At 40.9% G+C, this 23,097-nt stretch overlaps 1 protein-coding gene and 1 long non-coding RNA gene across 6 annotated transcripts in view; one reads left to right on the top strand and one right to left on the bottom strand.

Annotated features, from left to right (window-relative positions):
- Positions 1-20,749, top strand: part of LOC125306413 — a 28,148-nt gene extending 7,399 nt beyond the window's left edge. Inside the window, exons 2-7 of one of the 2 annotated variants that reach the window (XR_007195557.1) lie at positions 1,307-1,369; positions 1,480-1,508; positions 2,228-2,293; positions 11,856-11,916; positions 18,380-18,459; positions 20,274-20,749. This is a non-coding gene — a long non-coding RNA (uncharacterized LOC125306413). Of the gene's footprint in view, positions 1-1,306; positions 1,370-1,479; positions 1,509-2,227; positions 2,294-11,855; positions 11,917-18,379; positions 19,209-20,273 lie in introns of those variants that run through there. The other variant, XR_007195556.1, reaches the window with a different exon arrangement.
- On the bottom strand, positions 11,918-22,564 carry LOC125306412 (protein rapunzel-like). Of its 4 annotated transcripts, none has more exons than XM_048261763.1 (4): positions 22,261-22,556; positions 20,685-20,751; positions 17,625-17,704; positions 11,918-14,379 (listed from the first exon to the last, which is right to left on the bottom strand). In XM_048261763.1, exon 4 carries the CDS (start codon positions 14,338-14,340, stop codon positions 13,648-13,650), a length of 693 nt encoding a protein of 230 aa, XP_048117720.1. In that variant the 5' UTR covers positions 14,341-14,379; positions 17,625-17,704; positions 20,685-20,751; positions 22,261-22,556; the 3' UTR covers positions 11,918-13,647. The 4 variants fall into 4 exon arrangements, with proteins under 4 accessions (XP_048117720.1, XP_048117721.1, XP_048117723.1 ...); XM_048261764.1 differs by lacking the exon at positions 11,918-14,379 and adding an exon at positions 14,793-15,892 and having other exon boundaries at positions 22,261-22,564; XM_048261766.1 differs by lacking the exons at positions 11,918-14,379; positions 22,261-22,556 and adding an exon at positions 14,793-15,892 and having other exon boundaries at positions 20,685-20,761.
- Positions 22,565-23,097: the final 533 nt, after the last annotated feature.

The following is a 23,097-nucleotide window of genomic DNA, read 5'->3' as shown; positions in this document are numbered from 1 at the left end:
TTAGTTTCAATTTCAACCGTTTTGTCATAGGCTAAAACCTGGCAACCCAAAACCCAAATTAGGAAGCGGGTGCCAACTGCGCAGCCTGAGTCTCGTCATAAGCAAGCGGGCTAGATGAATGGCCTACTCCAGAACTAGCTGTTGTGAAATTGTTGGAAATTTAATTGATTAACACATCCCATAAACTGTTATTAAGTGTTGTTGATACACTGAACTTGTTCCCTTGGAACCAAATCTGACAGCAAGCAGCTTTTGGTGGATACATAACTGGCATGCGTAAGGTAAGGGTAAGGTAAAAGCAACGACCGAAATGCAGTGTTGAAACACGTGTATGAAACGTATTAAATATGCAAACACAGATCCGGTATAAACACTGACCCCCCGAAAAAATCTCCCGTTTTTGGAAAGCTAAATGTTGACAGGTATACATTATAAAAGAGAAAAAGATCCTTTTCAACAATAACCTTAAGTCTTTTCTCTCTTTCAGTGATTTAGAAATTCTCATCCATGCCTTTATTTCCTCAAGGCTTGATTACTGCAACTCACATATGTAGGTTTAACTAAATCCACCCTGAAAAGGCTCCAGCTGGTCCAAATGTTGCAGCCAGATTGTTAACTGGATCTAAGTAAGGTGACTCATATCACCAGTGTTGGCTAAGCTGCAGTGGCTTCCTGGAACACAAAATTAATGGAATGGTTTGGAGATGTAGATATGGATAAGCATATGCATAAGCGTCTAGCACTGTAATCGGCTCATTTAGGTGAGAATCTCAGGATTTGCTTGACACATGCAGCAGCCTAAAATAAATTTTAACACTTTGAAATTGACTCAATGAACCAGAGGTTGAGTGCAGACTAAATCATTTTGCTGGTAATGAACCCCCTTCCGAGGACAACAACTTTATTTGTTTACTTTTATTCTTTTTTTTCCTATTTTTCATTGAAATTCAAAATATTTGTTGAGGCCGCTCCGCACCACCACTCACTCATCCTAATATCACAACAATACACAACAGGCAACAGGGCATGACAGACACACAGACAAACAAACAGATCGAAGGACAGATGGACAGGACGTATAAAGGGATATGACAGGGTGACAGCATATGACATGAATGGACGAGACAAGTTGGACAGATGTATTGAACGGTCATGCAATTCTGGCTTTCTTCCAGTAAATGTGCCTAGTCAATAGTCAATGTGTATAGTGTTTTCAATCATTTGACTGTGGGGTTAGAGGGAGAGGCTGGATTTCTTTAATGTTTTTGAAAATCTCTCATTACTTACAGTTATTGTTTGTTTCCAGGTTCCAGCTGTATGCTTACCAGTTTGCCAGTCATCAACTGTGTACTTTGAATATAATATCACAGTGAGTATAAGATTTGGACACATATGCCTCTATTACACTTGAAACATTCATATTCATAAACAAGATATTGAATGCTGTTTCTTTTCTGCTTCCACTGTTCTGGCATCCAGCCTGCAAGATTCCTGCTATACCACAGACAGTGAGTGTTCTACTTACAGTAAGAGTCTGTGATTCTAACCCAACACACTTTTTTATCAAATTATTTCTTCTCTATTCTGGATGTCTGTTTGGGCACTAGAAGACTCTGGTGTTCCTACACATAATTTGATATAAACATATAAAAACAGACAGCATATCTACATATTAGTGACTCCCAGTAATGGAGGATGGCTAGACAGATAGAGTTACAGTTAACTCATTTTATGTTTTGGCTTATTGCCCATTATGTATTGTCTATTTATCTATACCAATATGTAAAAGCAGCATTTAGCAATATAGGGCAAATTCAATGATCTTTTCTGCAAAAATATCCCTAACATATCTAATGTTTAAATGGTGACAGTGATGTATCAGAGGTTTTAATCTGGTTGATATTATGCAAGGGCATCACCAGTAATGCCCTGTTTGACTCTTCTTCTGCTGCACAGCAATCACACTACAGGAAATACAGTTTGATTGTATAACTGCATCTACTTACAATTTGTGTAGCCTATCTAACCGATAATTGTATATATTTGTAGAATTGTCACATGTCCAATTATATAACATTTTACAAATGTTAGCAATTAGATGACTTTGGATGAGAGATCAGTCATACAAGGCACTTTAATATAAATGTTTTACCTTATTGTGGAGTTTGAAAGAGTTGTGAAAAGACCTGCAGGCATTCTGCTAACTGGTTGCTTTTGTCCTCCACAGGGAAAAACCATGCAACACCAGCAGAGGGCGATCCAACATGTTGTTGGATGAATAGTCACTTTCATGGTAGGTTTGTTATATATCTTTATTGAAAGTGTCATGCAAAATGGAATTGAATGTCACATAATATAGGGAGATTTATTTTTCTGAATATATCAAAAGAACAAATTTGTATCTTGTAATGTCCAGTTGGACTCCTTCAACTAAATATAATTGAATTTGTCATTAAGCAAAGCTTTACTGCTGAAAATTATGATATTATTTCAAATCTTTATATAAACAATGCAAATGTGACATGAAGGCATATTATGTAATATAATTTGAAAGGTAATGGAAAAATATATGAATTACTTTCATTCAATAACATGAAAATTAGAATTTGACTACATTAAAAAATAACAAAGTATGAAGCGAGCAGTCGGGAGGGAGCATCCTCGCCTCCTCTGGCCTCCTCACTTGCACCTCCTCCATGTACTCCTGGACGTTCTCCATCTTCTCGGTCCACTCCTCGCTCAGGCCCTCTTCGTCGTCGTCGATGATGGCGGCGTAGCCCATGAGCGCAATCAGGCCGATGCAGAAGAGGTAGGTGAGGCGCACACACAGGCGCTCCATGTCACCACGATCACCCTGCGAGTGCTTTCCCATCACGCTGTCGTATAGAGTGTGCAGGATCTGGGCCCAGGTGAACAGCTTGGACTTTCCCATCCTTCTTGTGCTGTGGGTAGCGGGGTGTGCATGAACTTCTGGAATTGGTTGCAGGTTCTCCTCCACGAGTACTCCCGGCCCAGTGTCCCTTCTTGATCTGGGCCAGGGCACTGTGCGGGAGCTTGTCTAGGGCACATTGCATATGAACTTGTGGAATTGGTTGATCTCCCTCGTTCTCCATCCAGCACCACAGTACTGAGCGTCCAGTGTCCAAGATGGCTTGACCACGGCGGCCGCTGACGAGATGGCGGCCACGCATTCCAGCACCTTCACCATGCGCTCCTTCACAGTCTTAATGTGGGTGTCTGCCATGGCAATAGAAGACTAGGCAACAGTAGTAGTAGTGGTAGCAAACATCTAGACAAGTAGTAGTTGTGGTAGCAAACGTCTATATATGTAGAAAATGCGACTCATCCTCTGTCATTCAATGACGCAACAACCTGTCTGATTAGCACAAGGAAAAAACTGAAGTGTAGAATATAAGACAATAAAGTCTTATTAAGACAATAAAGTCTTAAGACAATAAAATTTTATCTTATCTAATCTGACAACAAATGGCCGATTGGAATCAGACACAGTGTGTAGAAACAAACATTGTCCAGCCTATAGGGCTACCATTATAAAAACATTTGCCTATCAGTCTGTGCAGCAGGTGCATAGTGTGTATGTTTGGTTAGTGCAAAGTGCACTTTTGAAAACGCCTACTCGTGGCATTATCATAATTACAGTGCATGAAAAATTCTTTCCATCCAACTTTCTGCATGTAATTAAACTTTAATGTAGGTTTGTTCAAACCACTCATCCAAAAACAAGCTTATTTTCCTATAGACTTTGCATTGGCACCCATTAAACTTTGTATCTATCAACATCCATTAAACTATCTGCCTCCATTCCAACACATTCCATTTTCTTTCCATCCAACTTTCTGGTTCTTCAAACCAGTTTGGAGAAGTTTGGTGGGATATTGTCCTAAAGTGTGTTGAAACATGATACCGAGTGTGAACTTTTCTCTCATAGCTCATCTCGGCTTGTCCCCTGCACTCCGAAATCTGGCGCTAGTTAGCCGAGTTAGCAGCAACTGGACTCCATGCATTTCCACAGAATTATTTTTGGAATCTGATCCCTTATCATACCTGTTCATTCGTACTTGTCGCTCGACTTATCGTGACTAAATTCAAGATGGCGGCAAACGATAAACTTCCTGAAGGTACTGTCTGTAAAAATCATCTTGTAAATAAACTAAATAAACCTATAGGTGGCACTGTTTCTGTTTCAGAAATTCACCAAAGCTTGCGCACTGTAGTATACAAACAGACAGAATAGGCTTCGGCAAAAATGGCTAGTGCAAGGAAACCAGAATCGTTTGTGTGGACTGATAGTGAACTGTCAACTGTAAAACTAATAAACTTAATTTTTACGGTTTGTGAAGGGTGCAGTCCCGTCCTTTATTTGGCTAACGCAGGTGCAAATAATCTCCTTTACTTTCTTTGGTTGTATAGTCCATCCAATTTAAATAGTACAACATAGAAAATCATTGTGTGGTGGTCAATGTTGATATTGTGGTGGGCCGCCACAAATTAGTCAATGTATGGGAAACACTGCCGTGATTCACATTAGTTTCTATCACCGCAAGTGCATAGGCTACTAATGCTAGGCCTACCCAAGTTCTAGGCTATCGCCACATTTATAATATTGATATAATACCTTTGTTAGTAACAGTCGATACTTTTGCCTGCATCAAATCGCGCATTTGCATTTAGTGTGCATAGGCTTAACGTTATTTCTAAGCGACTTGTAGGCTCATATCTGACTTCACTAGACTATGAATGCATTTATTTATGTTGTAAGACATGTAAAATAAATGAATGACACTGGCACCACGCACAAATGAATTTAAACTTACACCGTACTTCCCTAATAACTTCTGACTAGTTCTCTTGCGTCAGTCGCTGACAGTAGCTAGAATGCATCAAGAAAACATATAAAAAACACTGTTCAGTCCACCAAGTCATGATAAGCTATTGGCGCTACGCAGCACCAGTTGTGATATTTATCCTACTGAGTGTAATTAGGTAATGTCATGTAGCCTATGAGAAGAACTAGTATTGTTAGGCAATACGTGTCAAGTCCAAGACAACTGAGGAGTGGCGATGACATCAGTGATACACATGAATGCGGTTTCGCCGTCCAAACGAACTCGGAAGGGCTACAGTTTCAAATTTTTCCACCCTGGGACCAGGTTTCAAAAAAGTGCGGTTTCAGGCAGTGCGTTTACAGGATTCGTTTTGACGATCGGCCAAGACGATGCAAAACATGTGCGTTTATACCAAAAAGCTTCTCCATGTGGATGGCCCCTTAAACTCTGTTTTCACAATCAATGTTTTTTTTCTTGATATTGGCCAGTTTTGAGCAAGCCATTTTCACACTTTTAGAAGGAAAAATGTCAATTGTTCAGTTTAATTGCCTACATCTGCGCAGCTCGAAAACAATCATGAGAAATGACCATCCATCTAGAGCATGCCGCCAATAGCCTGACATTGCTGTTACAGTTGCTGTGATTAACTCAAGTCTTTATATTGTAGCCTCTTTGTGTAGGTTTCTTTATTTGGAAAGTTAAATCCGCATTTTCCTCTAGAGTTAAATGTCTGCTTGTTTGTAGGTGTTTTACTAAGGATGTGTAGGCCTATTGATGTTGTTACAGGCTATGTTGTAAGAATGGAACAAGAGTCAAAAGATAATGCGCCTTTACTGTAGCCTAGTAGAGTTTGTGAGGTGAAAAACGAGAGGAAATAATAGTGTTTAAAATGTCCATTTAAATTGGAGCCTAATAGAATGCACTGTTGTGTGTTTTAAATCCGAAATAATAGGAATGTGAGGTGGTTGCTATTCACTTTAAAGAGTGCATCTACAATCGAAACTATCTACAGCCTATGATGCAAATTTAATAGCGTCCGGTATATGTAATGGATGTCTGCTGGAGCCGGTGTCCGTTAATGTTTGCTGATTCATGCTGATTAATGTTCCTTGCATTTTGCAACTGCGAGGTCCACGGCAGGCGCCCCACAGAAATGTTTCATTTTGCGAGTGCGATGTCCATGCTGTCCCCTCTGCGACGCATCAACCCAATTATCAACCCCCCAGAAATACTGGATGTTGAACATATTTGATATTTTCTTTCTTTTTTGTCATTTCATCCACATAACAAATGAAATGCAAACCAACATTAGTACCGGTAAAACTGTTACTATGACAACAAAGCCTACTGTAGCCTACCATAAAGTCTTTTCCTATATATGGTGATTTTGTAGTTCTTCAGAGCCCTATTTTTACAACCCTTGTTGTCTATACCACGTCCATTATGGACACTATGATCACGTTTACCACTTCCACCTCAAGATTCATTAAACTAGGTGTATCAACATCCATTCAACTATCTGCCTATAACATGCATTAAACTATCTGTCTATCAACAACTTTTAAACTATCTGTCTGTAGCTAATCATTCATTAAACTATCTGCCTAGCAACATCCATTAAACTATATATGCCTATTAACATCCTTTTAAAACGATCTACCTATCAACATCCATTAAACTATCTGTCTATCATCATTCATTAAACTATACTGTATATCAACATCCATTGAATTATCTGCCTATCAACATCCATTAAACATTCTGTCCATCAACACCCATTAAACTATTTGCCTATCAACATGCATTAAACTATTAGCCTATCAACAACTTTTAAACTATCCACATTCAACTTTTAAACTATCTACTTTTAAATTATCAACATTCATTACACTTTGTGTATCAACATCCATTAAACTATCTGTCTATCATCATTCATTAAACTATATGTCTATCAATTTTCATTAAACCATCTGTCTATCAACATTCACTAAATTATCTGTCCATCAACAACTTTTAAACTATCTTCATTCAACTTTTAAACTGTCTACTTTTACAGTATCAACTTTCATTAAACTATGCAACCATGTCTATCCTAGCAACACCTTAGTAACCATCTCTGCATTATCTGATTTAACTATAAATGATATTTTACATCACAACTTTTCATGCACTGATAATTCCTCGGAATTGAATTTCTAATTTAACAATTACCACATTTATCCGTATATAAAATAGGCTATACATTTTGTATATAAAAAAAATACCTGGCTGCCATTGGTAAGTTTTTTAAATGGACTTTTACTTGCCTGTAGTGCACAGGCAACGGATGTGTTGGAAGAGACGTTAAGCAGAATAAGGTCAGGACTTCACTGTTCAGGAACGCACTGTGCATTAAACACTTCTGTATGCAAAGAGCGGCCTTTTTCTCCTTCCTATCATATGAGTTATAAGTTTGGCCTAGCACTCTTAAAAGACGAGTAAGAGACTGAGTGAAGCTTGTTCCTACCACAAAGCGTATGTTGCTTGAACACATTTTTGCATTATTATCTTCTTATCTTGAACGCAACGATATACTATGTCTACTGCCTAATGATAGAGGATGGACCAGGGCAGAGCATACGCAACAGAAGCTGTGCAGGTGAACATACAGTAGGTGTATCCAAATATGTACTTTTATGGTATGGTGTTTGTGTGTGTGTGTGCGTGTGTTGGGGGTGGAAGGAGGGGGTAGTATATATGTGTGTTGGGGGGGATAATGGGATGTGTGGAGGGAGTGATGGGGGGGGGGGGGGGGAAATGGAGTTTGTGTGTGTGTGTGTGTGGGGGGGGTGATGAAATGTCTGTGTATATTGGATATTGGGGTTAGGTGGGTACCTGTGTGTGTGTGTGGGGGGGGATTGGTATGTGTGTGTGTGTGTGTGGGGAGGAGTGATAGGGTGTGTGGGTATGGTGTAATGGTGGACTTTGGCAGGACTAGAGACTTATGGGAGACAATGGCCTATGTTAAGTTGATCCCAATTTTATTGATGATCACCTATACCTGTTTTGAGGATATGCTATCACTCAATTTGTTCAATAGTGAAGATAATCAAACTTGCAATTGATTTCAAATCATGATCATTGTTATTTAAATGTATGCATTCATTATTCTCCAATTTATGTAGGCAACTATTGATTTTTTTCTCTCTAGATGTTCAATTTTATGACTATAAAAATCCTGTAGATGGCGCTTGTAAATCAAACAGAAATCCTCCAGTTTTCCCTTCGACATGTATCCTCTTTTCGTCAATTTACTGTTTTGGTCAACTTTTCTACCTAGTGCACGAGCAGACATGAAGCTGGCATAAGCCTCGCTTGAATAAACAAAGGCAAGATGCAGCTAATATGAGTTAATGGAACGGTTTCAGGCTCAAGTGAAAGTCTGCGCTAGGTCAAGCCAGGCTATTTCTGTTAAGCGCCGCGTTCATTAGAGAGATTGATAAAATAACCCCCGAGGGTCCCAGCTTGGGAATTATGGGAATTTATACCACAGAACTAACCTGGCCCGTAGCACTTTCAAGCTTAATCAAGCTGTGTTGCAAAAAAACCCATCAGTCAGAAAACGATTCCCAAAAGACCGTTCCGTGTCATCATGTTCTCATCACCTGTAGCCTAGGCCTACAACTTCAAAAGTAGAAGTCAACACTTTTTTCCGACAGTGTCATTAAGCATTGATTTAAATATTCACTTGTTTCGAAGAACTTATGAAAATTATGCAAATTAAAATGTTCGGTAACACTTTACTTGACAGTATCGACATAAGAGTGGCATGACACATGAACCCTAGCCATAACCCTAATCCTAACCTCTAACTCTAATCCTAACCCTAACTCTAACCCTAATCTTAACCCTAATCCTAACCCTAACTTGTTTTGACAAAAAAACGAATGTCACTTAATAACAAAAGCATTATGTCATAAACGTTCATGACTTGTTTATGGCACATTCATGACAGTGTCATGTCACTCTTATGTCGATACTGTCAAGTAAAGTGTAACCAAATGTTCTAATTTGACATGTGTGTGGTTGTAGGAATCTTTCTACTCTGCTTCATATGCGTTTGGTGATAGTGTAACATGTACAGTAGCATGTTCGTGCGTGTTCTCAGGTTCGCTTCCCACATGAAGTATTTACATATCTTATCAACTTGATAATGGCATTACAATAGCCTACTCTTTAATGAAATACATTCTTATTAATAAAGGGTCATGCACATTTGGTAGGCATTATGGGCATGTGAATATCATCATTACCATAGTTTTTAAAAACCTGTGAAATTTATGCCATGTCAACCCAAGCATGGTGAGTGTAGGACACATTTACTGTTTATGTGCCGAGGTATTAAAATTCTTTTATCAGGGTCATTCCATGTCAATTCAATCAGGGCCCACGCACTTAGGTCTAAGATACAGCCAGTTTTACGGGGGAAGGAGGGTGTCGATTTTGTTTGGCCTCTTTTTTTGTCAAAGTTCTCAAGCCCATAGCTCAAGAACTAAACCATGTAGGAGGCTCAAATTTTGCATGTTGGTACATAAATAGGAATAGTATTCTGCAAAATTGTCATGTATGTTGTGGATGATCCTGCATGGTCATAGCTGTCCCTCAAAGTTGATCAAAATTGTATTGGAGTTTTTGGCTAGGCTCTGGTTAGGCCTTCAGAAGACATATTTATACTCAACATAGGCTCTTAATTTATTCTCTTTATTGAGATAAGTAGAAACATTCTCACAGAAAGCAATGAATAGAAAAGAAATTCCTTTAGGGTCTGAACAGCAGACCTCACAAGTCTGAAAAATAATTTTTTATCTCATTTTCAGAGCACCCTAACACCTTGTGGGAATGTATGATAGACATAGAAACAATATTGGTGGTTGCATGTTAGATCTGAAGTGAAATGGGTCGCGATGGTCTGTCATTTTTAAAAAGTGGGTCCCCAGAAAAAAAGTTTGGGAAACACTGCTCTAGTGCATAAAATGTGATACAGTGAAGTGAAGGGGGTGTCCCTATTTGCATCAATTTAGGGACGTTTCTACATAAAGGCGCCTTTCTGATGGAAGAAAAAAAATCATGAAGTGCCCTCTTAGATAGCACTGCAGCACTATGAAGGGCCCTCTTAGATAGCACTGAAGCACTATGAAGTGTTAAGTTAACATTCCAATGATAATAGCAAGGTTGGCTATAAAATGTCTGTACATCAATCAAATGCTTGTTTTCTTTAAAAAAAACAGTCCCTTGTTTGTATACAATTATATTTATAATGTTCCATAATGTTTGAATACAGCACTAAACAAGACACCACCTGTTGCCGACCCATGGTTTAGACATTAGCGTCTTCTTGTGTTTATAGTGCTGTAAAGTTAAAATAGCATCTCTGCATGGAGAGACGTGTGTGGACAAACATAATTATATAGTAACCATGTGGAACCATGTCCTGTGGTCTGATGAGACCAAGATAAACTTAATTGATTTAGATGGTGTCAAGTGTGTGTGGTGGCAACCAGGTGAGGAGTACAAAGACAAGTGTGTCTTGCCTACAGTCAAGCATGGTGGGAGTGTCAGGGTCTGAACGCATGAGTGCTGTCGGCACTGGGTAGCTACAGTTCATTGAGGGAATCATGAATGTACATGTGCTGTGACATACTGAAGCAGAGCATGATCCTTTCCCTTCGGAAACTGGGCCGCAGGGCAGTATTCCAACATCATAACGACCCCAAACACACCTCCAAGACGACCACTGCCATGCTAAAGATGCTGGCCAAGTATGTCTCCAGACCTAATCTGTGGGGCATCCTCAAACGAAAGGTGGAATAGCGCAAGGTCTCTAACATCCACCAGCTCCATGATGTCGTCATGGAGAAGTGGAAGAGGATTCCAGTGGCAACCTGTGAAGCTCTGATGAACTCCATGCCCAAGAGGGTTAAGGCAGTGCTGGAAAATAATGGTGGCCACACAAAATATTGACACTTAGTGAAATATTGCCGTCATGGGACAGCACTGAAGAAATTACACTTTGCTACAATGTAAAGTAGTCAGTGTCTCAGCTGTGAATGGGGAGCAGGTGTGTTAAATTTGATGTTATTGCTCTCACACTCTCATACTGGTCACTGGAAGTTCAACATGGCACCTATGGCAGAACTCTCAGGATCTGAAAAAATTAATTGTTGCTCTTCATAAAGATGGCCTAGGCTATAAGAAGTTGCCAACACCCTGAAACTGTTCAACATGGCAAGACCATCAGTGGTTTTAACAGGACAGGTTCCACTCAGAACAGTGGGTCGACCAAAGAAGTTGAGTGCACATGCTCAGAGTCATATCCAGAGGTTAGAAAATAGACGTACAAGTGCTGCCAGCATTGCTGCAGAGGTTGAAGGGGTGGGGGTCAGCCTTTCAGTGCTCAGACCATACGCCACACACTGCATCAAACTGGTCTGTATGGCTGTTGTCCCAGAAGGAGGCCTTTTAAAGATGATGCACAAGAAAGCAGGTTTCAATTTGACTGATATTATGCAAGGGCATCTCCAGTAATGTCTGATTTGGTCTCTGCATTTATCCCACTCCATGAATTAGTGAAACACACGGTGAGGTGAAGCACACACTAATCCCGGTGCAGTGAGCTGCCTGCAACAACAGTGGCGCTTGGGGAGCAGTGAGGGGTTAGGTGCCTTGCTCAACGGCACTTCAGACGTGCCTACTGGTCGGGGTTCGAACTGGCAACCCTCTGGTTACAAGTCCCTCTGGTCTGAGGCGCTAACCAGTAGGCCACGGCTGCCCCCATAATTCCTGTATCTATCCCGTATCTGACAATTCTGTAAAACTTTGTAGAATTGTCACAGTATCGAGTTAACATTTTACAAATGTGACCCATTGACAGGTCATACAAGGCACTTTAATATAAATGTATAAATGAGTTTGAAAGAGTTGTGAAAATACCTGCAGGTTCTGCTAACTGATTGCTTTTGTCCTCCACAGGGAAAAACCATGCAACACCAGCAGAGAGCGAACTGTTGTTGGATGAATAGTCACTTTCATGGTAGGTTTTATTATATATCTTTATTGAAAGCATTATGCAACAGAGAATTGAACGTCACATAATATAGGGAAATTGCTGAATATATCACAAGAACACATTTGCGTATTGTAATGTCCAGTTGGACTTTCCTTCAACTAAATATTTAATTGAATTTGTCAATACAGCAATGCTTTGCTGCTGAAAATTATGATATTATTTCAAATCTTTTTAAAGACAATTCTGAAACATGTGAAACTTGAAGCCTTGGAGCATAACATGTATATATTACACCATAGAGGCACTGAAGGCTTTTTGGTAAAATAATGGGAAAATTATGAAAAATATATAAATTACATTAATTCAATGGCATTAATATTAGAATTTGACTAAATTAAAAAAGAAAATAACAAAGTATGATGGCAAAAATGTGCATGTTAAAAGGAACATATATATCTTCATTTTAATCAATATAATTGATTCTTTAACAGAGCATTCACCAAAGGGCTATGCATTCCTATGTATAGAATGTTGACCTTTTCTTTTCACTGACTTGTTTGTTACGGCAATACTTGACATCTCTTACCATAATATTCAATCCCTGAAGAATATGACATGCTGTTGACAGCACAATGTGTGTGTGTGCGTTGTAGTGCTTGAACAATGAGGTGTAATGAAACCGTGCTGTTTCTGACGGGTTCTGTTTACACTAAGGATGAAAGGGTTTGATCAGTTCAACTTCAAATCAGAATTACCATCAAACTGACTCTAGTGTTGTAATCTACTTTGGGTAGTTGTAATCTACTTTGGGTCTATAGTGTTCTGTTTTGAGAGTAAATCTGGACCTTGCTGAACTAAGAAACCGGCAGAAGAAATCTGCTTATTGTTATATATATATTATATACAAAAAAGCAGGTTTTGTGATAGTGGTGGTAGTATATGGAATAATTTGTTCTGGTAAATTGTGAAACATGAAGTGTCCAGCATATGACCACTTCTCTTAGTGTCATGTACATGTATATGGTGTAATAGATAGTAGTAATAGCAATAGTGTTTGTGTGAGGCTACTCACTCAGTGGTATTAGCAAGTGTATTAGCGTTTTTCATATGACCTTCAGGTCTGTCTTCCTGTGCTGTGCTGTGTTAATGCTCTAGTGCGGTCACAGACCAGTCATGCATACAGTATGAGGCTATGTTGTTCACGCCACTGTTCTTCGACACTCCATCATACATGGTAGGATGCGGGATTATGGTAGAATATGATGGTGGAACTGCCTTTCTGCTGCCTAACTGCTGCTAATCTGCCTAACTGCTGCTAAATATGCCTGAACAACTATGAGAGCTAGTTTCGTACCCTCACAAAGCCAGCAGGAATTCACTACGATTGTTGGAAAAAGAAAAAAAAAGTGCAGAGATCAGAAAGAAGAACAGAAAAACACTTCTATCAGGCCTGAACAGTACACAAGCACAGGTGAGTGAGAGAGAAAGTGCAGTCTGCATCACAGCATGAGACCCTCTCAAGCTCTACAACATTCTGGGTCGCCTGCTCACTATACCAGGAGCTTTAGGAATGGAATCTCAGATTGCTGTATGCATACAGAGAATGTAACACAGTAAGAAAAAGAGAAGAAGAAAGAGAAAAGAAGAGTCTTTGAGGGAGGTATGGGAGAAGGAGGGGGGAGGGGAGGTCCAATGCATGGTAACATGAGAAGAAGGAGCAGTCGGGAGGGAGCATCCTCGCCTCCTCTGGCCTCCTCACTTGCACCTCCTCAGCACGTCCTGCATGCACTCCTGGACGTTCTCCATCTTCTCGGTCCACTCCTCGCTCAGGCCCTCTTCGTCGTCACCGATGATGGCGGCGTAGCCCATGAGCGCGATCAGGCCGATGCAGAAGAGGTAGGTGAGGCGCGTACAGAGGTGCTCCATGACGCGACGGTCGCCCTGCGAGTGCTTCATGTACACCTCCAGGATGGGCCGGCTGAACAGCTTGGGCTTGCCCATCACGCCCTCGTAGAGCGTGTGCAGATTCTGGTCGCCCATGTCGTTGGCGTAGCTCTCCTCGAAGTCATCCTTTTTGCGCTGCTGGTGTGTGCCGGGGCGCGCCTCCACGACCTCCATGAACTTGCGGAATTGGTTGCGGAGGTTCTCCTCCACGCGGCAGTACTGGCCGTCCAGTGTCTCCTTCTTGATCTGGAGCAGGGCACTGCGGTGCTGTTGCGAGAGCTCGTCTAGGGCACGGTGCACGCTGCCAAACTCGCGCTTCAGCGTCTTGATCTCCTCGTCGTCGATGTGGTGCAACACCACACGGATGAGCGAGCCGGCCACACCGAAGATGGGGTTGACCACGGCGGCCGCCGACGAGATGGTGGCCACGCACTCCAGCACCTTCACCATGCTCCGTTTCAGCTTGTCACGGTCCTCCAGGATCTCAATGTCGGTGTCCGCCATGGCAGCAGGAGACTAGGCAGCAGGCCGGCAATAGCCTGGCTGAGGAAACGACATGAAGATGAACAACAATTAATTACCCTTAGCACACCAAAAATTAAGAGGCTTTTCTTATCAACTCATGATCTGTTCCTTGTTACTGCTCAACTCAAGGATACAACCAGATTTACAGGTTGACTTTTGACGTTGAAAAAGTACATCTGGAGGCCATCTCACTAGATAACAAAATATTTCAGGCGGTAGATAAGGGTAAAAGAAGGCAAGGCTGCAGCATTCTATGGAAGTGATTTAGTCTATGAGTATATAAACATATGGCTTATTTTATTATTTAATGAAGGGTATAATCTACTCTAGGTTAATATGATAACATATATGTTAATAATATAAGTTTTAATATCAATACAATTTATTCATTAAAATATTCCTCGATATGTAAATTACAAACAATGACAATGTGCAGGAATAGTATTTGCTTTAATGTTCAAAATAGATAGACATACTGTAGATTGTCCATGATTATGTGGATGGAATGACAATATGCAAATACTTAAAACTGCAGGATATACATATGACATACATTCAGTCTTTCCGCACATATTGCAGCATATGAATGGTAACAGAAATTGCAAAAGAACAACAAAAAAAGTTCAGTGCTATATGAATATAGTATAAAATGTCACATCAAATAATAACTTCTTTGAAGAAAAAGACAATTTGCTCACACCTAAATTATAGACATAGATATTTCTTGGTTCCAAAAATGGCTTTGTCCAGTTTTATCTCTTAGAGGAGGGACGGTGAGGAATTTTTGAGAGACCATTAAACCCCACAACCCTCCACCCATCCTAGTTCTCTTTGCATTGCTTCAAAATCTCCAACATTTTGTCCTGTATATCAGCCACTCGCTGGGCCCATTTCTCCTTGACCTCATCCTCGTCATCCTCGGTGACGGCTGTGTAGGCCATGAGAGCCATGAGCCCAATGTGGAAGAGATGGGCGATGTGAGAGCACCTTGCCTCCATGATCTTCCTGTTGCCCTCGCAGTGGTCCAAATACACTTTCAGCAGCGGCCTGCCAAACACCGAGCCCGTTCCCATCACCCCGCGGTAGTACACGTCCAAGCTCATGTCGCTCTTGTCCCGCTTGTAGATGCTCTCAAAGTCGTCCATGTAGCACTTGGCGTGCTCAGGGTCCTTCTTGACCCGTTCCACCATGGTGTTGAAGGCCGCGTACTGGTGCTTGATGTACTCCTCGTACTTGCCGAAAGTCTCGTTGACCTCGTCAATGCGGATCTGCTGCAAGGTCTGCTTGTTCCGCTGTGAGATGCTCTCCAGCTTCTCGTGGACCTGCCGGAACTCGCCGTCCATCTCGTGGGCCTCCTCCTGGCCCAGGCCCTTGCGCACAACGCCCACCAGGGAGGAGACGATGCCAAACAGCGGGTCGATGGAGGAGGCGAAGGAGGAGACTTTCTCCACGCAGCCCAGCACCTTGACTGCAGTCTGTCTGATCTGCTCCTTGTTTGCCATCACTTCTTGTTGGTCCCAAAATGGCAGGTCTGAAATCATAAAAAGAAAGGTTAGGTGGTGCACTTGTTGGTGAAGCACTTGTTATTGTATGACATAATCTAGCTCCAACTGGTGATTGCCTTTTTTATTTATGTCAGCAGGACACAGATTGGTTATCGTACTGCATCATATTCAAAAGTCTTTGGATGGCAGTTATATACCCAGTTAACTGATCATAAATGTTGGTAGAAGATACATTTTATATAAAGAGGTATGATGCATCTCTGTCATGTTGCCAAGCTTTATCTGTTTTGATAGATTTTTTGATTATATTTCATAATTTAAATGTTTGAATTCATTTGAAAACCACAAATCTAAACATTTAATAAGGTTAAAACATTTACATTTACAACAGAGTCACAGGGTGCTGTCCAGTTCTGAAAACTGAGCACACTGAAACCTATCAGCATGCACTCAGGACTGTGACAGTCCCTCCCTCCCTCCTCCAGCAAGGAGAGAAAGCTTGTTTTCTTGAGCTACCACTCTTTGGAAAATAAAACTCAGAACAGTCCATTGTACTAGCTTCATTTACCAGGGAATATACTGTACAGGTAAAATGTTACAGTGCAGACATATGCCTCATTTTATGCCACACTACGATTTCATATTACATAATCTCTCTAAAGATAGCGACCGGAGCAGAGGCAGAAAAAAAAACACATAAACTGCTCCAGTGAAACAAGGTCTTAAATTATTGCTACCGAAACAACCATGACTAGCCAGTGTGATTAATGACAACACTCAGAATGACTTGAGGAAGTGAAATCTTTTCTAATGCTACACGGCTACAGTTAGCTTCAGGCAGTCAAATGTGTCTCATATGGAGCTCCCATGACAACAAAACAACATCAGGTCACAACAGCAACATGAAACCATTTCACAGCATTCAGAAGAGAGAAAACAGAGCTGGGCATGATATCTTACCTTGGTTTAGGCTCTGCAGCTGGTCTCTTCCTAATGGCGAGCTGCTGTTGTTTGTGAACAGGCAGCCACCATTTCACTCTAAGGCAGTCCCAGCCTCTATGCCGTATAAGGGCAGGGTGTGGGAGTGACTCATACTTGAACAATGCTGATTGGGTGAGGGAGGGAAAAAAATGCAGCCTTTCCGCAATCCACAGCGCCTGGGCTCACACCCATATTGCTGAACAGAAAATGGCTGCAGCAGTTGGTGCAGGGACAGACCCAGGCTATACTTAAGAAAAAGGTCCAGCCAAACTAGTTTGTCCCATTTGACTGAATTATAATATGAAATAACCAGATACACATGTTTTGAATGTAGAAAGGGCGGTCCATGTTGCAGCGGTGAGGACAGGAATGACGTGGTAGTTTAATGTTCTGTATGACTGTATGACTGGGCAGGACAGTGGTGGATGTGGAAAGGGAGGCGAGAGGTTTACGGGAAGACCACATGTTGTCAAACAGCTGACCCCCCCCCACGCACACACACACACACACACACCCCACCCCCATTCCCTACCCTTGGACCCTTAAGTTGTCAGCTGTTTCAGAGTAAGAACGCCAGTGACCATGAATTACTGTATGAACACTATGTTTGTTTAACTTATTAAAACACATTCCTCTGCTGTCATACCAAAACAATTATTTGAATGCGGAAACCAATCTGAAGTACTGACATCCCTGTTTTGTTTTCATTTACCACTGAGTGTAAAACAACAGTATTTTGTTTCAGGTCACACAATTATTGATAATCTGAAGTCTTACGTTGAAGTCCTCTTTGGAAGAGAAGTTGTCTTTGGTGTCTGAAAGATCTCCTTGAGAGTGGCGTATGATTCAGATAACACCTGTAGAAGGACAAGACAGGACAGATGTCAATCACACTGTGATGCAGCAGCCTACCTACAACATTAGCTTACATTTTGACACCTTTGTTGTGTGGACTCTTCATCATGCAATTAAAAAGATTGTAAGTGAGGGAGGTAGCTGTGAACTAATACAGGTCTTCTCAGACTCTGCTGCATAGATGTGGACCTCTTGGGTTCCACTTTAGGAACCTTGACAAAGGCTGGCAGATAGAGTGTGCAGTGACCAAGTTTTTCTTGGCCTCTTGGGTTTGTCATAAATATGGTTTGAAACATTAAAGCCTTGGGGTCTTAGGGTCGCCGCTGGGGCGAAGGGGTGAGCAGCATGCTGCCCTTTCCTCTGTGCACTTCCTGTTTGATGTGAAAGCTGAGATGTTAAACAGGAACAGGATGAGTAAGAAAAGAAGGGGGTGTCACGTCCACAAGATACTCCTTCACTGACATACTGCCCCCATTATACAGTATGTTCTCTGTTTAGTGTTGTAAAACGAGCATCTATGACTCGACGCGTAGGAAGCAACTTCCCCGTGTTTTTCATTTTCACTTAATCAGACTTTCATCTTAGTCTAACAGCTTAGTCCAACTCTTTAAGACATACATATTATGAAGAGGATTAAACAAGAACTAAAATGTGTTCCATTTTCTGTGTCATTGCAGGGCCACCCAGAACCCTCTTCTGATGGCAAAAACAGAACATCATAAGGCCACTGCTTACACCATGGGAGAGCATCAATGAGGTACGTACACCACACCTCGGCTAGGTAATGTATACTTTGTGTGAGACAGAGAGACATCTAATCCAGAAAATGAAAGAGAAATAGCCCCCAGTAGGTGTGGCCCAACACCCAACTCCACCACATGCTTAGACACGAGACTAGGCCATGGGGTACACAGAGCAAAGCGGGAGCAGCAGGAGCTCAGTGTAAAGAGATAACAGCCTGAGTGGATGCAAGCTAAATCTAGCCCTCCAGCCATATCAGAGTTTTCACACCTCTACCAAAGGCACACTCTGGGGTTTGACTCAACCAGGAAGCCAGATGTAGTCGAAATGCAGCATTAGCTCAGTGCAAAGCATAGAGGACCAGCATGAAACAAGTGTGCAGAGGACTGATCACAATGGAGGTTATGCACACTTGGGACATGGTTCAACACTCTCACTTACTGTATGTACTGGAACATGAAAATTGTTCCTGAAATTGACCACAGGGGGCAGTGATTTTCATTTTCACCTTTTTGTTCACAATAGTTCCCAAGTAAGTAACAGTGGCAGGAAGATGCCAGGGAAGTGAGGCCCCACTTGACGTGACATGTTTAACCCTTTAATGCCTGGACAGTTTTTAATATGGATGAAGAGGTGTAAGCTATTACATGAGGTTATTTCTCATGTAAAAAACATACATCTCTGTAAAAAAAGTGTGTAAGGATATATAAATCTGCTTTAGTGAGGGCATATATTACTTTTTGAGTACTTAATCCAGCCATCCTTATTTATTTAACCCTTTCATGTACAACTCAACTCTACAGAGGACACTCAAAACATTTTAGGGCCTAATTAGTTCTCATTATGATAATTTATTACATTATTTATTTAACTAGTAAATCAAATCATGTGTGAAGACTTGATAATTTTTGCTCTGTTTAACCTTTTCTAAAAGTATATAACTCGTTGAGGTGGAATTGCCAACTTTGCATCAAAATGTGAAGAAATCTGAATATTTCTTGAATAATCATTGAGCAGTGAAAGGGTTAATAGCTTAAAAACTAGTTAGGCATCTTAAATAGCAATATATAATAAAGAAATATGTCAAAGTCCATATGTCAAAGTCAATTATTACACTAACTTTCCTTATAACTTATTTGTTATTGCACTTCTCATAGTTTAACCCTTTGAGATAATATTTGTGTATGTTTTAACAGTCCAGTGGGGCCTGAGATGCCTGTGTTATGTTTTCAGTGGCACCTATCCATCTCTGTGCAAGCTTCAATGTGGCTAGTAGCACAGTTGTCCTGGAGGCTTGTGTTGATTTGTCACACAGGGCATGTTTACCCCATAGCAAACCTTAAAGATCTAAGACATTCAGGGCCAGACAGCAGGGTCTAACACGTCTGGAGGTAAATTTTCATTTCAGCTGTTGGGCCTTGGATGCTACAGCTAGATACTAGGTTCAAAGTAAGTAAATAGAGGCCAAAACCATCCACTCTATCTTTTAGGTGATAATTTCATAAACAGCAAATAAATAAAAATGAACCTTTTCCTAATTAGCTTTGTAAAAAAATAAATAAACATGACTATGATAAGAGTGTAAATAAATCAACAACGTGATGAGCTCAATCAGGAAGTATGGAGCCCTTTAACAAAACTCTCCACACAGGGGCAGCCATCTTGAAAGCTCTCTGTCACTACACATGCATAGCAATCTTTAAATATTTTTCACTTAAATACCACATATAAGTCTTCATAAATAATGAAATTTGAATGTCCACTTGATTTTGTTATGATTTCTTCAGCTCTGTAGCATTGTTTTTAAGTTTCCTTCCTTTTCCCCTCAAGTTCAAGGGTAGTTTGGCAGAGAGGCTGTTTGTACTGGACACACATCATTCTAACTACAGAGGAACAAACACAAACTTCCTAATCACGCTACAAACTAACAATAGACACCTTCCTGAGTACTTCTGACAATGTGAGTGGTAAAAAAAGAGTCCCCATTCACCCTACTGCTACAAAGCACCAGCCCATATGCACTCCACTCCTGAGGTAGCAATAGCTCCCCCTAGCCTAGACTCCATATTTCCTTCTCTATGGCTAGCATAGACCTCACCCTCCCCTGTTTTCAGCTATGAAACAAAATCACATAGCACTTCAAAAGTCACATCTTTAGCCATAGATGTGATGTATAGGGCAATCCAACACCACTAACTGCCCACTGGCAACCAAGCCATTGGAGATATCACCACTTCTTACCTTTTCAGAGTGCTTCCTCCCTCTCCAAAGTCCCAATCTGTACTGATCTTCTTCTTCCCAGCAATCCCTGCAAAAGGGGCACTTCCATGTAAGTTCAATAAGCAGGGGTGCTCACATTGGACTATACCATTTAATTGTTGTATAAAGGGCCCTGTGGGGCCACTAAGGGCCTTTTGGTGCACAAAGGGCCAAAAATCCCCATATTCTCCATTCAAATGTTATGCCACCAACTTCAAATTGACAAGCCCCTTACCAAGTGCCCATGGCCTCCCCCCAAGACTGTGATGTCTACAGGTCCAAACAGCAGTCATACAGGCAATACAAAGCGTCAGTTGTCAGTGTAAAGGCAGCTGGAACAGAGAGACTCTCCAACTGGCTTTTTTACAGCTGTCAGACCCTGGGGCTGCCCATGGTGACCCATAATTAATTCTAAAGGGCAATGGATATTTTTAAATGGTTAAGTTTGTTGTATTTTACTTGTTTTACTGAGGAAAAATAGTTTCTTGACGGGAATGGTCCATTCAGATGGTAGGCACCCTCCAGAAGGGCACCTCTCCAAATGCACACTTTTTATCCATACAAAGAGCTGTGTTTTGAGCTGTGCGGAGCTGGGCAGTGTGAACTAAAAGACTGGGTGGGGTTGTTTTGTATTGAGGAGACAAGTTTTTAATAAAAACAAATCAAGCCAAACTTCAGCCATCACCAACATTTGAAAATAAATATGCTCAATGATTGTATATGTGTTTTAACAGGTGTATCCAAACCAACTGTCTTTAAGCACACACTAAGGTTTGTAAGACTCCTTTAAATTAAAACATTTTTACTAATCAATTAATGTTAAAATAATAATCTAAGGAGTATTATACAGTTTGGCACATACTGATTATTGAAATTGACCCTAAAATGCTGAACATAAGGGGGTCATTCACAAATGCTGCAGCCCAATATACGCCTGATGCACCAAAATGTGACTGCATAAAAGGCAGTCTTAAACCCTCACGAAAACGTAGTTCTATATATTCATCAACTGCAGTGTTACGCTTGTGAATGACAAACACAAATGTCTCCTAATATTAATGTAAGTGAAAGAAATTAAGATGTTACACCCGACAGAATGTCGCTGCTAAAATGTAGTTTGTAGCCTACAGTATGTGCCAAATGCGTCAGAAGAGGAACATAAAATAAAATGTCAGATGAGATTAATGTGTCAGATGAGAGACATTATTTCACGATTAGGCTCATTTAAAAAACAAGAAGACAAAGGTAGATCACTGAGATAACCCTAAATAACGCTTAGGCTATTTGTCCTGACTTGTTCTCTGTCAGTTGCGCTACGCGAAATAAAGACCCCAGGCCAAACGAGCAGCTGAATCAGTGGACATTACCGCAAACATGTATCGAAATGGTATTTCAATAATAGAGATAGTTAGGGCCTGTGTCAGGATAACAAGATGTTAACACACTTTGAATATGCGTCGTCGTTTAAGCACAAATGCGTTGTAGCCTAATAGAGAGGAAAGCGCCTTTTCCACTGTTAAATAGCGGAATTAATCAGTGTAACACACCGCGCACTTACCGTGATGAGCCCGATTTTCAATATAATTCAAGGAATCTTGAAATACACTGCTGGCCTTAAACTGGTAGCCTACAACTGCCGCTTGACAGTTGGTGCGTTTTGCGCCCGGCCTGTTGTATTAAAACAGCGACAGCTGCGCATGCAGGTGGTGCTGAAATAGCATAGTGTAACTCAAGTGAGAACTAGCATTTAATGCTAGACAGCGAGCTATCTATATGAAGCAGGGGGTCACACTGTTCTCAATAAACTTTGGGTCTCTGCAAAACTTCAAAACTACCACAAGCTTTGTTCTTCAGTCCACATGTAGGCCTATTACAAAAACTTCCGCTTATCTTATATCATGGAGTGTCTTTAGCCTAGGCTCATTTGTATTGCAAATTAAGCACCAACACATCCGTCGCCGAAGCTGTTGCCTGTGTCAATGATAGGCTATTGAAAGCTTAAAACGTCAAAGTTGAATTGTCCACCTTGTAGGCTAATCTAACGTCAATGCATCAATAGGGTAAAATAATTGTCCACCTTGTAATCTTAAACTAGGCTTTCTTAAATGTCCAGATACAAGACTAAATTGTTATTTGTCCTGCTGTTGAGGCTGGCGGTACGTCCACCCGCTAAGCATCCAATGAAAAGTGCTGTTAATTCCGAATACAACGATACGTTTGAAGAGCCAACATGAAATTAAGCTATGAAAATATGCCCGTTATCGTTAATATAGTAGCCCTCTAGTTGTGTATTGTAGGCCTATTAGATAACGCTCCAAAGGGTTTTGTTCTATGACAGAACTTTTTATTAAATTATTCTACACGCCAGACAGCATCACCTGCTTCTCAGACTTTG

This window comes from Alosa alosa, chromosome 13, assembly GCF_017589495.1.
Source record: "Alosa alosa isolate M-15738 ecotype Scorff River chromosome 13, AALO_Geno_1.1, whole genome shotgun sequence".
Taxonomy (NCBI): Eukaryota; Metazoa; Chordata; class Actinopteri; order Clupeiformes; family Clupeidae; genus Alosa; species Alosa alosa.
Note: the sequence above shows the minus strand (reverse complement) of the source record. Positions and strands in the feature narration are given on the sequence as shown.